Source organism: Pongo abelii, chromosome 11 (genome assembly GCF_028885655.2).
Source record: "Pongo abelii isolate AG06213 chromosome 11, NHGRI_mPonAbe1-v2.0_pri, whole genome shotgun sequence".
Lineage (NCBI taxonomy): Eukaryota > Metazoa > Chordata > Mammalia > Primates > Hominidae > Pongo > Pongo abelii.
The window spans coordinates 51387522-51412458 of record NC_071996.2 but is presented as its reverse complement, the minus strand read 5'-3'; the positions used below and the strand labels follow the sequence as shown (position 1 = coordinate 51412458).

The following is a 24937-nucleotide window of genomic DNA, read 5'->3' as shown; positions in this document are numbered from 1 at the left end:
ACTGAATGGACTTGATTCATGATCCAGCAGCAGGACACTGAGTGAAGGGCACTTACCTGAGCCCTCTGGTGTGAAAAGCCACAAGGCATAGAGCGTGGAAACTAGCCTGAAACCCTATTCCCTGCACCATACTTCAGAGGGTATGTCATATTCTCTACTCATGAAATAGCCTAAGAGTGGGTTTTCCCCCAAGAGGAAAGAGGGTGGAGAAGTGGGTACAATGAACTGGATGTTTGTGTCTCCCCAAAATTAATATGCTGGACTCCTAATCCAATGTGATGATATTAGCAGGTAGAGCCTTTTGGGGTGATTAGGTCATCACGATGAGTTTATTAGTCATTAGTCATGAATAAGTCCAGTGCCCTTATAAAAGGGACCCCAGAGAGCTTTCCCCTCCCTTCCACCATGTGTGGACACAGCAAGAAGTCAGGAGTCCACAACCAGGAAGAAGTCTTCACCAGAACTTGACTGTGCTGGCTGGCACCCTGAACTTGGACTTCCAGCCTCCAAAACATGAAAACTAGATGTGTGTTGTTTATAAGCCTCCCAGTCTATGGCACTTTGTTATAGCAGCCCCAACTGACCAAGACAGTGGGAAAAGAAAGAACCCTACATGGAGAGCTACAAAGAGATTTGATGTCACTGGGTAGAATCAGACAATTCCCAATGTCTCCGCATATTCTCTCCTCTTCTACTCTGAGTATTGGTGATGCTAGGTAGAAGGCAATAGCTGGGGTCCAAGATGAACATATATTCTCCTAGGAAGTTTTTGACAATAACAATCCCTTATATTTGAGTAGCACTGCTATAAAATGTCTTCCTACAGTTTCTTATCTGATCCCTGAAAGGCACTGTGAAGAATGGAGCATCGTGGGCTAAATTCAGGTATAGAGATGAGCTCACTGAGACTCTGCATAGTTAAACCACTGGACCACAATCCCCCAGCCGGTGGATGGGAAGGTGAGAGTCGGATCCAGGTCCCGCATGCATCATTCTTTCCATGTGGAATTACTCAGTAGTACCACTGCCTGCCAGCCAGTACTCCAGAGGTATTTTGCTGTTGCATGTAGGTCCCAGAAAGGTGCTGCAGGGCAGCAAGGACACTGGGCTGGAGGTTGCGGTCTGCAGGCAGGCAGCCAGGTGGACGCTGGCTGACGGAGTCAGCATCGTGTCACCTAGACACATCTGCCACCAGCCTTGCTCCCCAGTAGCCCATCAGAACACCCTCAGACAGGAGAGGCACAGGTAAAGGGAGGAGCTCGTAAGGGAACCCCACTGTTTTCAGCCTTCTGTCGTTGGACTTGCACATGCATGTGTGGTATGATTGGCATGTTTCTTTTTTCTAAAACCTAAAGCTCTAAAACGAGATCCTATTAATCATCATGATGGGGCCAGAGGTGAGGTAGGGGACAGCCTCGTCTGAGGCCTCACACATCCCTGGGAATGAGAGGAAACCCATCCAGTGCCCCTCAGCTCTTCCCCGAGAGCCATTTCAGGTGGGGCAAGAGAGTACTGAGAGCTTTTTACTGAAGAAGCAGAAGAATATAGGTTATACATGTTTTAATGCAGACAGAGAGAATTAGTATCTTAAAGAAAAAAAAATCCACATGGATGATAAGTTAAATTCTTATGACACACAATTTGAAAACTGACAGAGTAATGGCTACACTTCTTCTAAGTATGTTATGTATGAAAAAGATTCTGACAAGGGCACTACTGAAACGCAGCCTTCCTGTAGAGTTCAGTGTCATCAGGCACCTTTGCTGTGAGGCATCCTCCTTCACTATTATTTCTTTCCTAGATGCATTTGATTGCTTAAAGTAATTCAAATAACAATGAGGTCTCAGATTCCAATGAAAGGAGAGGACAGAAAAGTTGCAAAGGCATAAAGCTTTGTATACATTCTTTACAAAAGGGTTTTTGAGGTTGACTGCTGCTTATCACTATAGAGAGAGAGTGAGTGAGAGAGGTACACACACACACATATGTATATCCCAATCACTATTCAGAGAGGCAGTATTACTACTTGTTGAGAGCATGAACCTTAGAACCAGACTGTGTGGGTTTCAATCCTGGCGCCTCCTCTTGCCAGCTGTGAGACCTTGGGCAAGCTACTTAACCTCTCTGCGCCTGTTTCCTTACCTGTAAAGGAGAGATAATGGTGCATTCCTCATGGGGTTATTAGGAAGATTAGATGGATTAATACATGTAAAGCATTTAAAACAGTGTCTGGCACACAGCCAGAATAGTGCCCTGGAAATAGCTGACTGCTTATTGTAGCTTTCTGAGCATTATGAGATTCTGATGCTGTTTCGTTTCATCCAGAACAAGTTTGTCGATTTCTCTAATTACATTCTGAAGGAATAAAATATTGTTGTAGATAAATCTTGAACAGCTATACTATGAGAATCATTTGTGATCTGGGCATGGGGAAGGGTGAAGGGTTGAAAGGTGCTCGATGGCAAAGAGGGCCTCCTGGAAGTCCAGAACAAACTGCTCTTGAAGCAAAGCAGATGGAGAATCCCAGCCTTTGCCATCCAGGATAATGGAGGCAGAAAGACCACCAACAGTGGTTACCTATGGGATTTTTAAAAATTATTTTGAACCCAACTAACCCCATAGAGAGATTTGTGTTTTCTTTGCAAATTGGACGAAGAACCACCAAACACCAAAAGGAAAGTGAAAACTCCATGACTCAGGATGACTTTTGTCAAGTCAGCCCACATTTTCAACTAATGTGTCATCCAAGAGGTGTCTCCTACCTCTGTTCAGTGTATTATGTACACAAGACTAATAACAAGACACGACCTGTCACAAATGCTAGAATGAAACCTGCCAATACACACATCACCAGTAACTGCCTTTGCAGATTATTGCTCCAGTTCCACCTTCTCCCACAGATGCTCCAGCTCTGTGCTTCTGAGGCAAAGCCAGAGCCCAGTTCAGAGCTTGGTGAAACAAGAAACCTCAAGAAAGGTTTGCAGGAACCAAGAGAACACTGGCATCAATGCAGTCTGACTGCATCGCAGAGCCGCTGTGTTCTGGGATCTGTGGGGGTCATTTCCCATTGATATTGAAATTTGCTTTGTAATCTGTTTCTTTCAGAGAACTGCTCTCCCATCTAAAACACACAGGCATCGGCTGAATATTCAACCACCACGTTTGAAGTTTACTACATAAGTCACTTTTAACAATCTGATATCTGGAAACTTCTTCAGAGTTCTTGGGAGAATAACAACTTCAAAAAAGATGGATAAGACAGCATAAAAGCACACCATTTGCAGTGCCCTTAATTACACATTCACTTGACATCTATCCTTCACATTTTTAATCAATTAAGGGAAAGAGGTTTACTGTCTGGCTCTCATGCACCATTAATCAAGCCAAGCACAAGAATGAGGATGCTTTACATGCACAATGTCATGCATGGTCACACGATTCTAGTGTCCCAAGGTAGGGAAGTCTCCTTGTTATGAGAGCAGAAAAAAAATTATCCTGTGTCCTGGCACTGGTTAGCCCCCAAAGGATTCATGCTCCGGTGTCCTCTCACGAGATCTCAGACCTGTACATTAATGCTAAGAATCAGTAGGTTAAACAGGACTATAAACACCCCAATCCTCAAAAGATGCTGATAATCTTTCAACATATGCAAACAGGGCTCCAATTCATTTGGCGGAGAATTAATGCCATTCTCAGGCAAAAAGAAATTCAGATAGTCAGTGAATACACTGCTCTACTGAGCTTTCAGTCAATCCTACTTTGTAAAAAAGCTAATAAGACACTTTTTTTTTTTTACAACAGTTGCTATCTTTTCAGAATTGAAGTGACAAATGTCAAGTTTTCTTAGTTCTGAAATGAAAGAAAAAATTAGAGCGGATATTTAAGAAAAGTAAAAGCAAAAATGGTCAAGGTTGACTTTGCTTATGCTGTGTATTGGGGCACCTGCTCACTTGAAGTGAACTCTTTTGAGGCCAGAAAATGGCTCATCCTCACACAGGCACTGACATCTCCAATGACCATACCTTCAGGGTGGCTCAAATAAGGAGAAACAGACCAGCCAAAGTTTAATTCAATTTTATTTTCCACTTTTAGTATTTTTCAAATTATACAACATGCAGTCTGCCAGAGTACCCATACATCTTCATTTTAGAACCTAGAAGATTACCAAAATTTTCCGTGGGCCAGAGGAGGATGACTTCCAGACGTTTTGTTACATGGACTATAGTACAGCATCGTTACTGATATAAACCACCATTCTCCCCTCAAACCCCCCGGACAAGTTTGTCCACAATTTTTTTAATGTGAAAGCTACTGTACAGATACATAAAGCCCAGAGAACACACATCTGCAGTACACAGGACACACTTTACAAACTAGACATGTATAATTCTACAGAATGCCCTATTCCCCTTATATCTGCACACAATGAACAGTATTTAAAACTGATACACAATTTTTAAATAAGTAAGCAGACTTCGTGGAGCGGCGCTTACTTCGGCAGTTATCCAGCCATTATTCAATGCTTGGTTTAAAAAGTCTAAATTGTTAGTGTTAAATGAAGCAATTTTAGATTATGATGGTTTCTTTAGCTTGCTCAAGATTCTGGGCTAGACAATGAAGTGAAATCTTCCCTCCACCCTCTGCCTTTCCCAATATGTCATATAGCTAGAGTCCAAATGTCTCCTGCCCTGCTTAAAAAAAATGCACTTCGAAAGAGGGGATTGTTAAGAACTTTTATTTGCTTTCAGTTATTTCTGTAAGAACTAGAGCTTCTTTATGTAAACTTTAGGGCTTTAAAAAGTCACTAGATGCTACGTTCTAGACAAGCATTTTTATTTCTTCATTTATCCCAATATATCTATAAATTCTGATTTCTTAATCACATGATTCTATTTCCTTTAAAAGTCTTAATGCGAAACTGTTATTGTTCTGTCTACTACCTGCTGTTTAACAAAAGCAAAGTGTGCAGCATTTGAAGAGATGATATGTTTGCACAGAATTCTCTAGTAATTGACAAAAACACATTTGGCATTATATATTTTAGTTCCCAACCATAAATCTTGATATCTCAAACAACATTCTCCTAATTTACCAATCCCCATCCTGCAGATAAAGATTATTCATATAAACCATCTGGCTGTTCTCTTAGAGCATCAAAGAGTAAACTTTCAAGAAGTAGCATGAAATATAAAATTATTCATAGAGGAGAAAAAGACACAGTACATGCTAGTCAAAAGCTGCATATAACCAAAATCATGTTCATGAGCTTAGTTGTTCAGAAGTGTGGTTTTTACATTTAAAGTACAGGGAGCAATAGTCTAAAAACCTGAAAATTGCACATATGTGGCTTTTTTAGAAAGTGGCCTACAGAGAACATGGTCCTGATGTAATAACTGGCTTATTATACATAGCAATATTTAAGGATCCATTTGAATAATCCATTCCAATAATTTGCCTCCATTTTAGTCACAGTATAGGAAAATTAGATTAGAAGTCCTATAAAGATTGAAGCTAGGTGAACTGACTGGCTGATCAGCAACTAGCAGAATTATCTTTAAGAGACATCAAAGCCAACTTTCTCTGTGAATAAAAGTAAAGCGAATGTTGTCAGTCCCTTGTAGACATCAAGTAAAATGGAACTACAAGTGAATGTTTCCCTTTGAAACATGAAAGTGCCAAGCAATTCTTTAGAAGTAGAAAGGGGGTACCCAGGGAAAAATCACTCTGGAAAGAATCTAAAACAATCTATTTTATGATGGATATTAACAAGAGCCAAAAACCATTACTGACCTTTGTTCAATTTCCAAACAAAAAGTAATGGAGAGTAGTGGTAATGACAATTAATAATTGGCAATCCTCTCAAACACCAATGTTTAGCTTCCCAAATCAGAAGCAAACATATTAACAAGGTTATGTGGCATATGTTATTACCTGATAAGCTTTGCAAAACCTGCCCCACAAGGACCCTTTTATCAGACTGCAAATAATGATGGAGCAGGTATATTGGGCTGGCACTGATAATAAAATTAAAGAATGAAAAAAATTTAAACAAATGCAAAATTGCCATCTTCACGAAATAAATACTTCAGTAGAATTTGTCCTCCTCTCTCTCCTTATTCCCCACCAAAAACAAAACATACACAAACAAAGTGCAACATTTAACAAATAAATTAAGTCAAAGTAGGTTTGCTTTGCTAGGGAAATTTTATACAAGAAATGTTTGTATGTCAATGCACAGTTCTTAGCACTTTACACACACACACACACACACACACACACACACACACACACTTGAACTACCTTCAACCCACACAGTCATGAGAAAAGCCCAAAGTCTCCCCTGGCATATATTTCATTACAGTGGTGAAAGCTTCAGGGCACAGTGCCAGCTCACTCATCTTGGGCACACAACATGATAGGATAGGAGTTTCCACCGAGATTGGTTTGGTTGTCATTGACTTACCCCCAAATTTGTCAAAACAAATAGCAGCACAGTTTCCCTGAAAACTTTACTACTTGGAAATTGATCTTCTTAATAAGCACAACTGGAAGTAAGGGTTGATTCAGCTTTAGATTCATGTATTTGGATAAAGCAATAACTAAATGTAAAATATCCATCTATGTGGATTTTTTTCTAATTGTGCCTAAGAAGATGAAACCTATTTGGTGCCAAAGAAAGAATTCATATAAACAGTCAGCAATTATGGGTTAAAATAATAACTTACTCATGGCAACTTATTCATACACAAGCACAAAGAACAAAATTTTGTCAAGTACTTTCTCCCCAAGGCTTCCTTTTTCAACTGATGGAATGATGTTGGATTTCTTCAGCAATACCCACTCAAGCTGAAAATGGTTAGAGAAAGCAGCCATTCCCAATGCAAGCTCCAGAATGATCAGAGAGGAAGTAGTGAGGAGAGGGGCAGCCACATTTCCACTTATCCAACTTCGCAGCATTTTCAGCACTTCTGAAAGAATGACGTTCAAACCGGGCCGGCTAAGACTAGTTGCTGCAGGTTCAAAAGCAAGCAGCTCGGAGGTGAATTTTATGACTTTTTGCATTTACACAGATGTACTTGAATGAACAAATTCTACACTGCTACTGTCAGATTGTTTTTCTGCCCCAAAGAAATTTGCTTTGCATTTTAACAGGTGCCATACTAAAAGGTATATTTTACAGATCCAAAGATGTGACCAGGATATTCAAAATGTGTCTTTGGGGTAATTTGTTTCGGAAAAGTGTTCAGAATGAAAACTTTGAACCCTATAGCAGCACTTTTTGTTCCCTAAAAATATAAAACAATGTGTTTATTTTACAGGAAACCAGACAGTTGAGGCAGAGCATGATCATCTGCCTCCACGGCACTTGGTTGTTCCCCTCTAGGGAATGGCACATTAGGGCGTACAGATGGGACAGTGCACTGCCCAGAGGAGGCTCCAGGAACCACCCAGAAACCACCCAACACCCCGGAGGCCGAGTCGGTGGTAATGGTTCTGAGTAGTAAGTGGATCTTCTGCAACCATCTCCTTCAGATTTCTCAAAAAGAGAAAAGTCCGAGCACACATCTGTACACACAGAAACTCTACACAGCTCAAAAGACCTGAAACTGGTGTACTGCAGATGGCTGGAGTAAGCAAGTATAAAAAAAAAAAAAAAAAAGGAAACTGTAGGGGGGACAAAAATAAAGGAATTGGTGATTAATGTAGTCCTTGACATGCTACATGGAGTCATATCTGTTGAAAGAGAACCAAAGAGAGAACACAGGAATTAGAAAACACAGTAGAAATTTACTCCTCAAAAAAGTTTTGTTTAATTCTAGATGTTTAGACCAGAGCTGTCGGATACAAATATAATACGAGCCACATATTTTTTGTTTGTTTGTTTTTGAGATGGAGTTTCACTCTTGTCACCCAGGCTGGAGCGCAATGGCGCGATATCAGCTCACTGCAACCTCTGCCTCTCGGGTTCAAGTGATTCTTCTGCCTTAGCTTCCCAAATAGCTGGGATTACAAGGGTGTGCCACCACACCCAGCTAATTTTTGTATTTTTAGTAGAGACGGTGTTTCACCATGTTGTCCAGGCTGGTCTCAAACTCCTGACCTCAGGTGATCCACCCACCTCGGCCTCCCAAAGTGCTGGGATTACAGGTGTAAGCCACCGTGCCCAGCCAAGCCACATATTTAATTTTAAATTTTCTAGTGGCTACATTAAAAAGTGAAAAGAAATAGGTAAGATTAATTGTAATATATTTTATATAGCCTAAATAGTATTTCAACATGTAACTGGTATTACATGTTGAGATCGTTTACATTACAATATTACTACTGAGATTTTTTTTTTCACACAATAGTGTTTGCAATCTGGTGTATATTTTACACTTTCAGCCCATCTCAATTTGGACTTAGCCACATTTTGAAAGCTCAAAAGACACATGTGGATAGTGGCACATGAACAGCACAACCTCCTATTTCCTCATTTTGCTTTAAGTATTTAGTCTTGACAGTCTCAACATTCTCTTCCATAAGACAGTATCTGTTGAAGCTATGGATATTCAAAGTAACATAATGCATTTTCTCATTCCTAGGGGGGAATTAAAACATTTCTCATTTGCCTGCACTTAGGATAGCAAGCAGGTGCAACAGGGCCCCTAACCCAGGCTCTCTGTAGAAAGAGGTTCCCAGTTCCCAAAGGTATGCTTCGTTTCTGTCGGATAATAAGATTCTCCAAAAGACCACCCCCTTCCATTTCATTCCACTTCCCACCAGAGGTTCGGCTGGTGCTAGGTGCATCTCCAGGATGAACGTCTAGACCAGCCTGAGTGGCCTCTGTCAGCCTGTACCCAACACCAGTAAGCTCAACTTTCAGAAGACACTGAAAGGCTCTGCTTCCTGTCACCAGCTGGAGGCCCTAGCTCTGAGATCTTGCTATGGGTTTTGTGCAGAGCTCATGGTAGTCTAGGGGATGGGGACAGGGATGACAAAAGAGGGAGGTAGAGCCTCATCCTTAAGAAATACATGGAATTACCTGGTACTGGAAATACGACAGCCACTAAGAAAAGCCCAACTTCTCTTTTGATTTAAAAAAAAAAAAAAAAAAACGCCCTCTGTAACCTGACACATTATGCATTATGCTTTCTGTTTTGCCTCTAGAAGGCTTATATCAACATTTGGTGCTCAACTGTGGTAATATCTCAGATTCCCGCTACCATGCTCTTTTTTTTCTTCACTCTCCTGATTTATATGTTATAATATTGTAAGCAACCTCACATATTTTGTATAAATCAGCAGTATGTAAGTTACATATAAATAGAAAAATTCTCAGTCTAGAAAGGGGTTATAAAAGCAGATAAAAGCAAAGTGGGTGAAAAAGGGAGAAGAAATAAATAACAGAAACTGAGTAGAAAAAAAAAAAACAGAACAACACATTATTTTTAAAAATACCACCTCTTGGCCAAGTGCAGTGGCTGATGCCTATAATCCCAGCACTTTGGTTTGGGACGCCAAGGCAGGTGAATCACTTGAGGTCAGGAGTTTGAAACCAGCCCAGCCAACATGGTGAAACCCCATCTCTACTAAAAATACAAAAATTAGCCCGGCATGGTGGCATGTACAGGAGAATCGCTTGAACATGGGAAGCAGAGGTTGCGGTGAACCAAGATCATGCCACTTCACTCCAGCCTGGGTGACAGAGTGAGACTCAGTCTCACAAAAACAAAAACAAAAACACCTCTTCACTGACAAGAAAAAATATTCACAGAACTCATTTGGTATAATCACCTACAGTGGCAAAGCTACACAACTAAGAAGGGCTTAAACAACCCTAGAGGGTGATATTTCTGTGATTTTTAGAAGTCACAGAGAGTAAGATGTCTTTGGGAAGAACATGGCCTTTCTGGTGAAATTTTGGGCTTATTGTCAGTATTAGAAGTGAAAAACCTAAAAGCATGGTCATAGTTGTTATTTAAAAAATCCATTTTGAGCTGAAAACCAATAGGAGTGCTGCCTGAATGCCACCACTGAAATTGCCATTTCACTTTCTCACAGGTTCGTTTCTCCACGCATGCTATCCCCCTGGTCAGATAAGATGCCCTTGGTCGGTTGAGATGGCCGTCCTGCGTGCCTGGAGGCAGAGAGGTGCCGGCACATACCTTGGATTGTGGGATTATGGCCTGATGCAATGTTTGCAGCCAAACCGTGTTGACACAGCAAGCACTAGACACAAATGCAATGGGGCGGCCTCAGTAACTCCAGCAGACATGATTTCCCCCTGGCAGACCTTTCAGTCTAAGCCCCCGATCCCCGCTGGGCAAGATTCAGCAGGTTTTGGCTCATAGTTTGGAAGAAACATGGGGCCACAAAGGAGGCCCCACCTGCTTAGTTTAGTCACCTCAAGGAGCGTGAAAGAGGAGAGGAAAAGCACAGGAACTCTGCCAATAAAGGGTCCTTTCTTTACTAGGATGCAGCATTCCTCTTCATCCCCAGTTAAGGATCTCTACAGGCCTGTCTGCTGAGAAGTCTTTTCAGCAGGCCCAAGAAACATGGATTCCAGTAGGATGCTCCCATCTATCCTTCCCACTATCTGGATCTTCGTATCCTTAGATAAATTCATGGGAGAAAATAGATATAAATTTTAAAGGTAAATGGTTTTGCCCTGAGATAAAGCATTTCTGTCTGTTCTAATCCCAGAGAGACTGAGGAGTCTGGAGAATCTTTAAAACCCAGTCCTGTTGACGCTCTTCCAAGTAGCCACTCACTCACTTAGAGGCAGGGGACTGGACCAACTGACCTGCTCTAGGACTTCCCCTGGCACTCTGCCAAACTGGAGATGGTAATTCAAAGTGGCAATGTGTGACCAGATTTAGGAGGAAATAAAATCACCTTTCTTTAGAAGGGGTGGGGAAAGCTAATGAAGGAAGTTAATTATACAAGGGTTTTGCAAGAAGTATTTAGAGACCGTTTTCACCCCCAACTTGGGCTTTTGCAATTGCTTGCAGTGGATTTAAGCTTAATCCAAACAGTACATAGTTTTAGTTTTTCTTTTGCCTTTTTATAATTCGATCCCCACATTATAAGAATTACCAATTGTACTCTACTTATCACTGCTGAATAGAAGTAGATTTATCTCATTGGAGCTTTGGTACAATCTGCTGTGGAGGAACAATTTTAGTTGCTCTCAATTTGTGACTCTGAGAACCATGAAGCTGAGGAGTATTAAAGTGGAGGAGCCTACTGTGCTGTAGACAGAATCAGGAATTCTTGCCTCCGGGTGCCCCACAATTCCCTTCTTTGGGTTGAGATCGCCAGTTTCAAAGTCCTCTGCCACAGCAGCACCTACTACAGTTATTTCTGTCCTCTCTCCCTGCAGTCCCACCTCAGCTGTCCTTTTCAGGTCTGTTCCCATGACCACTTTAACATTAGCTAACATGCACGGGGGCCTAATTTTTGCCAGGTACTCTTCTAAGACTTTTTTCTCTCTTCTTTCACATTCTCTCATTCAATCCCAGACAAGCCTGTGATACGGGCACTATGATCCCAACTTCCCCATTCCACAGTTTTCTTAGCTGTCCAATGGCCAAGAATCTTGTCTGGTGTGACGAGGAGGGATTATCTTTATATATTTCAACCAAAACAGCACACCGCAACAGACAGAATGCAGAAACAGCTGGCGGAATCCAGCTGCCATCTATTAAATAACGAGGCATCAGAGAGATTTGCAAAAATGTAAAACAATGCCATTTGGCTATTTTTTGTTTTGAAAATAGTTGTTTTCATTACAAATCACATTTATGGTAACATGTATGGGCTTATTACTATTTTTTAAATGAACCTGGCAGTATTCTAAATATTTTGCTTTAATTTCTAATATGATACATATCAATAAATATAACCCATATATATATAAACTCATTGATCCTTTTTTGTTTTTTTGAGAAAGACTGTCATTCTGTCACCCAGACTGGAGTGCAGTGGAACAAACATGGCTCACTACAGCCTCAAATTACTGGGCTCAATTTCCCACGTCAGCCTCCCAAGTAGTTGGGACTACAGGCATACGCCACTATACCTAGCTAATCTTTAATTTATTTTATTTTTTTATTATTATTATAGAGACAGAGTCTCACTAAGGCTGGTTTCAAACTCCTGGCCTCAAGTGATCCTCCTGCCTTGGCCTCCCAAAGTGCTGGGATTATAGGCGTGAGCCACCATACCCAGTCTATTGATCCTTTTTAAGAGGAGAAAAGGTCCTAAGGCCAAGAACTTTGAGAACTGTTGCGGAGAAGATCATCGCTCTTAGCCCAGGATCTACCACTCACAGTTATGGGATCTTGACAGCTCATCCCGCCTCTTTGGGATGTAGAATGAGGCGACAGGATCAGGTGATGAGGACAACACAGATGAGCACAGAGTGCTTGTTCAGTGCCAGGCACTAGGCTAATCTTCATGTATTTGTTTTTATTTGTTTATTTATTTTTGAGGCAGGATCTCACTCTGTCACCCAGGCTAGAGTGTGGTGGCATGATCACAGCTCACTGCAGCCTCAAACTCTCCAGTTGAAATGATCCTCCCAGCTCACCCTCCCAAGTCACTGGAGCTACAGTCATGCACTACCACACCTGGCTAATTTTTTTATTTTTAGTAAAGACAAGGTCTTGCTAAGTTGCCCAGGCTGGTCTCAAACTCCTGAGCTCAAGCCATCCTCCTGCCTCAGCCTCTCAGAGTGCTGGGAGTATAGGAGTGAAAGAATTGAGTCACACCACGACACACAAAAAACAGGCATCCCAAACTCTACAAGAAGCAACGCACTCCGGGGTCGCATTGCACCTAGCTCTTTATTTTCAGAAAAAGCCCTTCTTTCATTAAATTATGTGAAGTTTGGTGGTTTGGACTTTTTATTTGTGGTTTTATTGCAATTTAATTTCTAAATTTGTTTTGACGTGACAGTTGTATAAGATCTGTAAGTAGGGAATGTATACTGTTCACAATGTGCAAATTGTATTATAATAAAATAATTTAAATCAACTCTGGGGATCTGTGAGAATTGTATTCCTTTCAAAGTACTCTATTTACTACTCAAGTTTGAGACAAAATGGTCTAAATATAGGAAAACCAAGAAAAAAGACCATTCTGCCTTCAGTCTTTCAGAAAACATCTAAGGTTTCAGCAATGCCCCACTGGCGCCATCTGGTGGAGACATTTGAACAAGTCCCCTGGCTTGCCAAAGCACTGCCTGGAAATGAAGTGGATCTCCAGGGCTCTCAAAACCAGGGAGCTAGGCAGATGTTTAATCAGGTGTCTACATTAAGTGTGGGGCTGCAAAGAAGGACTCAGCACTGCCTGAGAGGTCGATTTTACACCGTCTCTGGTCTCAAGAGCAAGACCCTGCTTCCTCCCTCCCTCTCAGCTGATCATCTGGCTTCTTGCCTGCACGAGAAAACAAGCTCTAAGGTGAGCTGGATCTTGCCTCCCAATGCACCCCATCTACCGCCCACCCGCAGCTGTGCTTCCTCCTTTGCCCGGCTCGGCTATACCATCACCATCACACACAGCTATGCTGTAATATCTCCCATCTTACAACAGAAAAGCAACGCAGCCCCACCTTAACCCCACATCGCTCCATTTCTCTGATCTCCTTCTAATAAAACCCCCAAAGTGGGTTCAGCTGCCAGCTCCACTTCCTCACCTGCTCTGTCTAGTCCATGCTAAGGTCACCGCCATCTGGCCTTCTTCAACCACCCAGTCTCTGTCGTCATCTTACTCAAGCTCTGAGCTGACCACCTTCCTTCTAGGGTCAAGGTCTTCACTTGACCTCGGTGCCCCCACATGATCCTCAGGCCCCTCTGCTGGTGCCACCTCCTTTCTCTGACCTTCCCATTTTCCAGTGCCTAGGCCTGGTCCAACTCGCCCCTCAGCTCCCCTCTCTGCTGTGCCCACCTTTTCTCTAGGTTGCCTCCTTCAGACCAGTGGCCATAAACACAATCTACAGGTCACAACTCTCCAGCCCTGGCCTCACCTCAGCCTCTCTCCTGTGCTCCAGACCCACGAATCCAGCCGCCTGTTCCACACACCCACCTGGGTGGTGGGCTCAGCTGGATGTCTGAGAGGCTGCACATAAGCAACATGATGGAAACCGAGCTTTCCCACAAAACCTGCTCATCCCCCAATTTTCCCTGGCGTGGTTAAAAAGGGACCAATGTTTCCCTAATTGCTAGGGCCCACAAAAATCTAGGAACTATCTTGATTCCCTTCCTTCCTCCTCTTCTTGCTCTCAGCCCTCATCAGTAAGCCTGACAGCTGAATCAGCTCTAAGCAGGCACTGACTCAGGCCACTTCTCCCTGCTGCCACCACCTGGGTCTGGTACCGGACCCTCCCCCATGGCCACCTACGGTGACCCCCTAGGCAACCCCCAGTGCTTACTGTTGCCCCATTCCTACTCCTTCTTCAGGGTCCAGCCCAGAGTGGCCTTGTCTAATCAGGAACCAGCTCCCGCTGCTCCCATGCCCACAGCCCCAGTGGCCCCTCACACTAGGTTACACTCTAACTCGCCCACAGTTTCAACACCTTCGTTTACTTGGGCTCAACTCCCTCCCCATCCACTCTAATGAAGATGGGTTCTCCCAGATCCTGAGCTACTGCCTTATCAGCCTTGCTAACATTCTTCAAATAACCCTCATTCATTCCTACCTTTGAGTGATCATCGAACCACTTTCTCCCAGGTTGCTGTGTGCCTGGCATTTTTCATCACTCAGTTCTCAACTTAAATGTCACCCCCTCTTCTAAAACAGTGTTCCTATTCCATTAGCCTGTTTTTGTTTTCTTCTGAGCACTTACCACTACTTGAATTTACCTTGTTTATTTTCTGTCCATCTTCCCCTACCAAGCTTATCACTGGACAAGAACACAGCCTTCTTGTCTGATTCACTGTGAAACCAAGTACAGAGCTAGGCTCTTGATGCCTGATCCCACTTAGCCAGTAGGAAAAACTAAAGCTGACAGAAATCAAGTAACTTGCCCAATGTCACATGGTTGCACTGCACTGCCCCATATGTAGCTCTGGGGTTTGAAAAAGATCATCTTCTCCTGAGGCAGCCCCCTGTGGATTTGAACCAGATAAGATCAAAGCCAGCATTATCCTGGGTTCTTTTGATTTTTGTATATTGGCATCTTCATAGGCTCTGAAACCTTGAGAATAAACGAAAATACTCATTATGGCTATAATTCTTGAACCCTGAAATGAAGCAGAAGGAAATTCCAAAGATATCCAGCTGTAAGAATATGTGCTTTGACTCCACAGGAGAGCTGGGAAGACGCAATTGAGATCATTTCTACCCAGGGAAGAGACACTTCAGAATGAAAATCCCAAAGGTCAGGAAATACCGTCTCAAAAAGGCTTTGCTCTCATCTAAGCAATGAATTCCATATTTTCGATTACTTTTCAAAAAAGGATTGAGCATTTCTTTACTTTTCAATTGCAATTCCTGAATCTGTTGATTACTACCCCTTTTTAATCTCCACTGACAAATGCCCAGTCATTTCTTAAAAATAGTCATAGCTTGTAGATAAGTAAATTATATATATATGTTTTTTAGATAGGCTTTCACTTTGTCACCTAGGCTGGAGTGCAGTGGCACAATCTCGGCTCACTTCAACCTCTGCCTCCTGGGTTCAAGCGATTCTCCACTTCAACCTCCCAAGTAGCTAGGGTTACAGGTGTGTATGTCCACACCCAGCTAATTTTTCTATTTTTAGTAGGGAAGGAGTTTCACCATGTTGGCCAGGCTGGTCTTGAACTCCTGACCTAAAGTGATCTGCCCACCTCAGCTTCCCAAAGTGCTGGGATTACAGGCATGATCCACCATGCCCGGCCAATATTATCTTTAAAAGCCGTTATATCAGTTCATAGCAACAACTAGGATACTCAGTTAGAAATAGGCCTTCCCTACCCAGTGGCTAGGATTTATTGCTATAGAGGAACTAAAAACCATTTAGTAACAACTATATGAACTAAAGGACACTATAAACCAACATGTATCAACTACCACGTTCTGCAGTGCTCATCTATACTAGCAGCTAACATTTTTATTGAGCAATTGTTATGGGCTTAGAAGCATGACCTCATTTAAGCCTTCTGTCAATGCCAATGACCAAGATAAAAGATTTTCCTCATTTCATATATGAGGAAACAGACTCTGAGTTTAAGTAACTTGAAGGAAGTGGAAGACCTAACACCTGAACCCAGGTCCCTTGTCCAGTGCCAGTCCCCTCAGCCACACTGCCATCCTGAGAGCTGTAAGAGGGGGCCTGTTTATTTTGTGACCTGGTGAGAGAAGCACCTAGTTACAGAAGCTGTGTCTGAAGCTATGTGGAGAAGGTATGTCAAGGAGGCTCTGAATTCAGATAAAACCATCAAAACCACTTGTAACACTTTGAGTAAAGAAACAAATTGCCAGCTGGGTGCAGTATCTCACGCCTGTAATCCCAGCACTTTGGGAAGCTGAGGTGGGGGGAATCACTTGAAGTTAGGAGTTCAAGACAAGCCTGGCCAACATGGTGAAACCCTGTCTCTACTAAAAATACAAAAACTAGCTGGGCGTGGTGGCACATGCCTGTAATCCCAGCTACTCGGGAGGCTGAGGCAGGAGAATCGTTTGAACCCAGGAGGCAGAGGATGCAGTGAGCCGAGATCATGCCATTGCACTCCAGCCTGGGCAACAAGAGTGAAACTCCATCTCAAAAAGATGATGATGGGTTGATGGGTGCAGCAAACCATCATGGCACATGTATACTTATGTGACAAACCTGGACATTGAGCACATGTATCCCAGAACTTAAAGTAAAATTTTTAAAAAAATGCCACAATGGGTGAGGGTGGTTCTTTCACTCCGAAGGTCTTGAAAGTCTCCCCAGACCTACTGATTTTCACTCTTCTGTATGAGAAGAGGCTACACTGGTGATGAATGGCCAGCATTTGGTTGTTTGGAGCCTACATAAAATATGGGACTGGCAGACCTTTGTTGGAACCCATGAAGAAGGTGACTGTCCCACTGCACAATCTCTGGACCCCAGAATCCCTGGACCAGTATATTTAGTAAGGTCTTGCTGGGAAACACACATACACATCTCTCTGTGTGCTTTCATCAAATGAGGTGATGCCTATATTACATCTAGCCCAGTGCTGCAGCATATTAGGTGGTTCATAATGCACAGTGTGCCAGCTGCCCACCCCTACCTCCACTCTCCCTGTCCTTGCTCTAAAAGCATTACCTTTCTTTGGGGTAGTGATGTGCCCAGCTAAAAGACTACCTTTTCCAGCTAGATGTGGCCATGTGGCTCAGTGCTGTCTAGGGAAAGGGAGGCATCAGCACTGCATGGGGCTTCAGGAAGCCTACTTAAAGGAGATTCATTCAGGACGGCTGCTTTTGCCTCTTCTCTGCTTCCTCTCTGGTTGCTAAAGTTGGAATGTAGGCATGATGGCTGAAACTGAAGTCATTTGGTGACCTTGAGCTGGCCTTCAGTTCAGGAGGCAGGCACGTGCTTAACCTAGTTAAGAGGCTAAGTTTCTGTTTTCACTGTGGAGATTCTTAACTACTGATGTACCACTTTCACATTTCCCTTACATAAGACAGACGTAAACTGCCATCCTGTATAAACCACGGAGAGTTTTCAAACTTCAATGAATATCAGAATCACCTGGAGTACTTGGTTAAAAAGACAAACAAAGCCCAGGCCCTTCCTCCTCTAAGGAGCCTGGGCCTCTGGGTGCTCAAGGATGCTCACATCCACCAAAGTTCGACAACCACTGCTTCAGGCTTTTCTGTTCTAAGCTGCCCAACTGGATCTTAGAGTTCCCTTCAGGTATCAGCCTCGATACTGACAATATGTAGTCAAAAGCAACTTTCTAACTTCCAGTTTCATTCTATTTCTGATTGGAAGCAGAGATTAGATTGGAATGGGGTGGCCCACCGCCAAGACCATTTCCCATTTTCCTGTCTAGAAGACGGCAGATGATGGCAGGCACATTGCCTGCCCGCGGGCTGCCTCTGCCTTCCCTCCTGTTCCCACTACTCTGACCAGCCCCTGGCCCGCTCCTTGGCACTGCCTGGGGCAGCACAGGTAAAAGTTGTGTGGGGGCAACTACCAAAGCATTTCCCTTGGAAGTTTTAGCCTAAGCCTGGGCCATGCCGGGACCCTGAGTGATGGCTCCAGCCCCTCCTGCTCACCTTCTTGCCTTGATGCAGAAAGGACTGGATGAGGAGGGGTCCAGGCTTCACACCTTGCATGCTTGCCTGCCTTGGGAGCCAGCTACCCTAGCAAGGGCTTAGAGTCCAAGGACAATGTTCAGAGCCACCTCTTCCCATCTGCATGTTCAAAGTCAGAGTTTTTCTAAACAAAGTTTACTGGTCACCTAGTCGTCTGTCTGCCCGCCCAAATAGTAACCTCTTTTCTCCATTTCCATCAGGACGACAGTTTTCGCTCTCTGCTTCTTCTCTTTTGTAAAGAATATCACTCGTTCTTTTTCTTTTTGCTGGGAGAGAAATGTGCATGTGGGTTGTGGATAGAGAAGCTTGCAGACCACCATCTCAAAGAAAAAAGCGTCCTGGACCCACCTAGATATCTTCTTAAAATCCCCATTTGTTGAGTTCAGATAGTAAACATAAAAACATCACTTTCTATTATCTGGCTCTTTCTTTATATTCTGTTCCTGAGACTTAAAGCGACCCCCAACTTCTGTCTGCTCTGGGTAAAAGCAGCTGACAAACAGGTAATGTCCTTTGGGATGCCAACTAAAGAGGGGAGTCCCACAGGCAAAACAAAGCTCGGCTGAATCACTCACCACCCCTACCCCTGGAGGGGATTAGGCCGGGCCTGGCTCCAGGTCCCATGGGCCCCAGGCAGCCTCAGCTAGAAGACCCCAGGGCTCTAGACTGAGTGAGGACAGGTCTGGGTCTCTGTTTACCTGGAACCCCCAGGGCGTGTGCTGGAGTGCTGCCGAACTCCTCTCTACTGAAGGTCCACTGCCAGGCAGGGGCTTTGGAAAGGCAAGAAGCCTCTGCCTCCAGATAGAGAAACCACCCTTGACATGGGACTCACTTTGTATTTATTTCTGGTAGTGAGTGGAGTTTGAAGAGCTGCCTCCTCCCCCTCGAATGGCATGGACGGCCGTTGGAGATGACGCCGGGTAGTGTCCGGGACGGATGGGCTTGGCTGTATCCAACCAACAGAAAGAAGAGAGAACAGACATTTAGAAAAGGCTTAACAGCAACCCTGATATCTACAGGTCACCTGTGACAACTAAAAGTCACAATTCTTATCAACAGTACAATTCTTATCAACCACCAGATCTCTCTGAAAATGGGAAAACTACCGTATACTTAGCAAATCCAAGGCATCCAAATATTTAGGGGACAGAAAGAACTTAAACATCAATTAGCTCATTTCTAATTTGGGCCAAGAAAAGTTAGAAAAAAAGATTTTCAGTTTTATCTGAAATGGATCGTAGGTTCCCCATGACTTTCAAGGATATCTGTGTAGACCCTGAAATTGGATGCAGAATTCTGCCTTTGATGCTGTTTTCTGGGGAGAGGGTCCATAGCTTTTAATAGATTCTCAAAGGGTATGAAATCCTACGCATGCAATGAACCACTATTCTAAGGTATGATTTAAAACTAGAAACGTGAAACTGCTGGTTTACAATACATCTACACAGCAATATCTGATGGGAAATAAATTACATGTTACTGGAGATGTTTCGATTTTAAAAAAAAAAAAAAAGGAGAAGAAGCTATTTAGAGAATATCCCTAAATTGTTTTTATCCCTATCACTATCCTGGGAACTAGGAATCTGGCTACACCCTCATTTCCTACATGGGCAAAATGCCCAAATCCATACAGGTCTTGAAGAGGCTGAGACTCCAGACCTCCCCAGGTTCTGTGCCAGCCTGTAGCCACACCCTGTCATGGATGCCAGCCTGGCTCTTCCAGGGATATTTCCAAACCTGCACTTGGAGGCTTTCCCTGGGCTCTGGCTACACATGGGCTCCTTCATGGTCCCACCGGGTGCAGAACACAGGGCCCTTCACACCTTGCAGAGAAATCTCCTCCCATTCCAGTATTTCTAAGAGTGTATCCATTTATAGCCCAAGACCTAGGCCTACAGCCTTGGCTGGCTTCTCTCTGCCCAGCTCAGAAGTTTTGAGACCACGATGTATGCTGGAATATCTCAGAGTAGGATAACGGGGGCGCCTGACATTCCCATTCCCCCAGGGTGAGCACAGGGTGCGGTGAGGGCTGCGTCCTGTGGGCTCCAACCCAGCCTTTCGGATGTTCCAGAGTGGGTCAGCGCTGTCTTCACCTTTTAGCAAATCTTAGCTGGGAGGCCGCAGTAGCTTCTCAAACCCCGGGCGCCACGGTGCACGCACGTACCGATCTGGGCTGAATGGGCCCTTCTGGCCATGTTCTTGGCCCGCACGGCCTCCTTGATGCGATCCACCTCCTGCTGGTAGCGCTTACGGTCCCGCATGGCGTTCTCCTTGGCCTCCTTCAGCGCGCTTTCCAGCGCCTTGACGCGCTCCGCGGTGGCACGCAGCCGCTTCTCCAGCTTGGGCAGTTCACAGCGCAGGTCTGCGTTGTCCCGGACCAGCTGGGGCAGGAGGATAAAGGAAGGGAGTTACTACCAAGCAGGCAGCATTGCACAAACCAGAGCAGCCAGAAGCAGCCCCTGCTGCTGAACAGGTGGCCCCCGCTAGGTCGTCCTTGGCACTCCGTACAACCACAGAAAGGAAAGGAAAACTCAGACTGTGGGGTCCGGGTTGCTGAACACGTGATTCACGGGGTGCAAGGAACGGTGGGGTGGGGATACAATTAAAAGCTATTTCCCACCACAAGAAACTTTCCATCTGAGGCAGGATTTACCTCCTCTTCTGTTTGGGTGTGCGTAGAGGAAAGGGGGAGTGTGTGAGAAAATCAACCACGTATGAGAATAGTAAATTAGCATGAGAAAGCTGAGACACTTAAAGTCGGTTGGAAAGGACTCAGTGAAAAACAAGCATGTTCCTGAGCTCTCAGAGGGCTTCCTTCCATGCAGAACCTACTGTTTACACTGGCATGGGGTTTGGACCCAGCTTTGCAACACATCCAGAGGCTAAGGTAAGAGGAGGAGACTGCGCCTTTTTTGCTGACTGAAGAAGCAACAGGCCAGCCCTAGGTAGGAGTGGGCTCAAGGGCCAGCTCTTTATGTCCTGGCCATCTGACTTGGCCTAAGTCATTTGACCACCACAAGTCTCAAGTTTCTCATCTATAACACAAGTGTACTACATAATAAGGGATCCAGGTGGATGGAGGGAGTTTTGAAAATCAGAAAGTGCTACACCAAAGTGAGCTACTGCTGGGTCTCCTGCTTTGTTCTCCTAGCACCAGCTCTAGTGCCTGGCAGAGAGTACATTTTTAATAAATGCTCATTCAATCCATGAATAAGATAATGCATCTCAGCTGGGTGCAGTGGCTCACGCCTGTAATTCCAGCACTTTGGAAGGTCAAGGTGGGCGGATCACGAGGTCAGTGGTTCAAGACCAGCCTGACCAACATGGTGAAACCTTCTCTCTACTAAAAATACAAAAAAATTAGCCAGGAGTGGTGACGCGCACCTGTAATCCCAGCTACTCAGGAGGCTGAGGCAGGAGAATCTCTTGAACCCAGGAGGCAGAGGTTGCACTGAGCAGAGATCACACCACTGCACTCCAGCCTGGGCGACAGAGCAAGACTCTGCCTCAAAAAAAAAAAAATTAAAAAAAATAAAAATAAATTTAAAAAATGCATCTCAGAGCCCTATTTCAAGCTCCCTGACAGTTTCTTCTTTCATATTTCTCATCGACAATTTGTTTGAGTGGCTTCAACTATCTAGAATCTATCATCCTCCCTCTGGGGAAAAAATGCCATCATCAGTAATATTGAAGAAGACTTAACAAGTCAAAGAGAAATGACATCTCCTCGGCCATGTGGTCTAAAAACTTGGGCCGTTTCCATCACATCCCAATTCCTAAAGAGGGAAAACAGCCATGCACACACCAACATTTAAAAAGAAAGTATCCAAGACAAATGACCTGCTGAAATCACTGGTGAGTTTGGACACAGTTATCACTCTCTGTCACTCTAGACAAATGCCAGCACATCGCAGGCATCCGAGAGAGCATCTGAGATCGCTAGGAATGGGCAGCTGAGCAGAGAGGGTGCTGGTTCCAGTCCCGGTCCTCCCACGGTGCAATGAAGCAAGGCACCAGTCTGTTTCCCCATCTGTAAAAATAAAGGACTTGAACCAGCTCAGTGGTGTCCACTTTCAGGTCCACAGACGTACCTCAAAGGTGTCATGGGAGACACAGAGGCTAGTTGGTGTCCAAAGTCAGGGGTGGAGGCAGGATGAAAAGACAGGCCTCTGAACACTTCCCTCTCCAACCCCAGAGAGCTCAAACCCTATGCGTTATATTTGGCTTTGATAAAAGAAAGTCCTTTATATATACAGGAAGTCACTGAGAACTAAAGGATTTGTAAGGACCTTTCCAGCCCTCATGTCCTCTGATAGTGTACAGTTCTTTTACCTTCAATCTCAGTGCCTTCTCCGCACACTGTGGCCAAACCTGGTAGGGCTTCTTTCCAGGAGAGAGAGGGGAATCAGAGGGGAGCGGGCAGAACTCTCCTACCTGCTTGTGAACTTTGGTGAGCTGCTCCAGGTTATTCTCCAAGAAGGAAATTTTCTGCTTCTGGGCAGCACTGCCCCCTCCATCATCGCTGTCCAACTCCACACTCTGCATTGACACCAAGGGGTCAGCAGGACAGGCTGTCACCCACCCACCCACCGCCCCAGGATAATGTGGATGGAAAAAAAAAATCCCCATTCCCACCAAAGGGTATTCTGAAAGTGAAAATAGAGAGAGGTTCTAAAAGTTTAGACTCAACAAATCCCCCAATTAATTTCCCTTATTAGTATGAAAAGCGATTTGAGGAGCTAATTTTTAGAGAGCTAAAAAAAAAAAAAAAAAAAAAAACTCCTTCAAATCTGCTTTTGAAAGTTGCAGATGATTTATCTTCAGTAAAATATACATCTGCCTTTCATGTAGTAAATAGAGACTTCTTTTCAAAAGAAAGCATTCCAAAACTCATTAAGAAACAACAACTGCGAAAACATAAACCCAGGACCTAAATTTGATTTCAGCCATAATGATGGGACAACAAGTCACCAAACTTGTAAGCAAGTGCCTATGGTCCCACTGGGAAGTCTTAATGGCCTCTGCTTGTCCCTTCAGCTTCCAAATCTATAAAATTCATTAATGAATCAGGCTCAAATTAATCATAGCATCCAGGTGCTGGGTAAATTCTTGAAATTTATCAGATCTTGAAATCGGCAAAACACTGCACTCCTGGCAAGCCGAGTGGCACAGATAAATTGGAAAGTACAGGTCCTAACACATCCCAGTGTTCCAAGGTGGAAAAGCAGGTTTGCTCTGTCTGATTATAGAAGAGATCATCATCCTTTTTCTCAAAGGTAATGGCTACATGAGCATCTCAAACCTGAAGCTCTTCAGTCTAAAACTGAGCTCCCCAAATTTGAGCCTTAGCACTGGGCTCCCCAGGGGAGGGTTTGTTGAGACTTAGATTGCCATGCCCCATCCCTAGTCTCTGATTCAGTGGACCTGGGGTGGGGTATGAGAATTTGCATATCTAAACAGTTTCCTAGTTGATGCTGAGGCTGATGGCCAGAGAACCACCGGCAGAAAAACACTGATCTAAAAGCAGGGCTTTCCTAGAGAGTTTTCTATCATGAAATCTGGAAGTCTGATCTCAAGCTCCTAACCCTCCCTAGGACCAGAGCCTCCCATGTATGGTCATGGCTTCCACCTCCTTCCTCGGACTGAAACTTTTCAGTCCATGTCATAACCTCTGGCCAGGTGCCCTCCCCTGTCTAGTCTCCCTGTCCATCACCTTTGCTCTGGCTTCACTCTCCTGCCAGGTCCAGGTCCCCATGGTCATTTGTATTTTGGTCTGTGCTTACTACCTAATTGCCTGGCCATTGCCATGCAGGCCTTGAAATTGCCCATCATTTTCTGCCTTCTTTATTTTCATTTCCAGGATTCTAAACTCACTTAAACCATGCTGTCAGGGGCCACGCCAAGCCCATGCTTCTGACTCAACACCAACACCACTGCTCAGCAATCCTTCTACTCTTCCATAGCACATCTCCTACCTTGGCAGCCTGAACCATATCTAGTCTCCTTGGGCTTCCCATTCTCTTCCCTACTTCCCCATCAAGGACTGAGCCTCCACATAAACCAAGAAGACCCAAGTCATCAAATGTGACTTCTTTCCACCCGCATGTATTTCCCTGTTGATCCTTCCAACTTGACTTCTCCACTCCTCCCTTCTAGGAATTTGTGTCCCCTCTCTTTACCAAGCCTATCTAATACATCCATCTACACTATTAACCCTCTCCCTCTCAGACCTGACTCTATCTTTGTAAGACATTTGACCTCTTTCCCTTGGCTCCTTCACACTGACACACATTCACACACTCATGTACACACACTCAAATATGCACACACATTTACACACATATGCACACACTTTTCTTAAACAGACCTTCCTTCAATCCTACCATCCCTCTACACACGGCCCATGGTGTTACGTCCATCACTTTTAAACACTTTGAAAGAGTAGTCCTCTTGCTGCCTTCACCTCTTACTCCTCCCTTAAACCTCTGCAAGCTGTTTGGGGGAGTCACCATTACGGAGTGTCTCCAGACTGCTGGTGTAGCACGAGGATGGAAGAAGCTCAGATCCAGAGACCCCACAGGCCTGGGTTCCAGACCTATCTCTGGCTCTCAGACCTATCTCTGGCTCTTCCCACCAGTGCAATACTGGGTAAGTTATTTAACATCTGAGCCTATCTCTA

General features: G+C 44.2%; 1 protein-coding gene across 1 annotated transcript in view; it reads right to left on the bottom strand.

The window, feature by feature from the left end:
* Positions 1-4058: 4058 nt before the first annotated feature.
* The window catches only part of KIF5C (kinesin family member 5C), a 151485-nt gene continuing 130606 nt past the window's right edge, over positions 4059-24937 (bottom strand). The window contains exons 23-26 of the mRNA XM_024243602.3: positions 22693-22797; positions 20423-20639; positions 19091-19204; positions 4059-7734 (exon numbers count right to left, since the gene is read on the bottom strand). Of these exons, the coding sequence (XP_024099370.1) occupies positions 19098-19204; positions 20423-20639; positions 22693-22797 (429 nt within the window). The 3' untranslated portion in view covers positions 4059-7734; positions 19091-19097. The remainder of the gene's footprint in view (positions 7735-19090; positions 19205-20422; positions 20640-22692; positions 22798-24937) is intronic.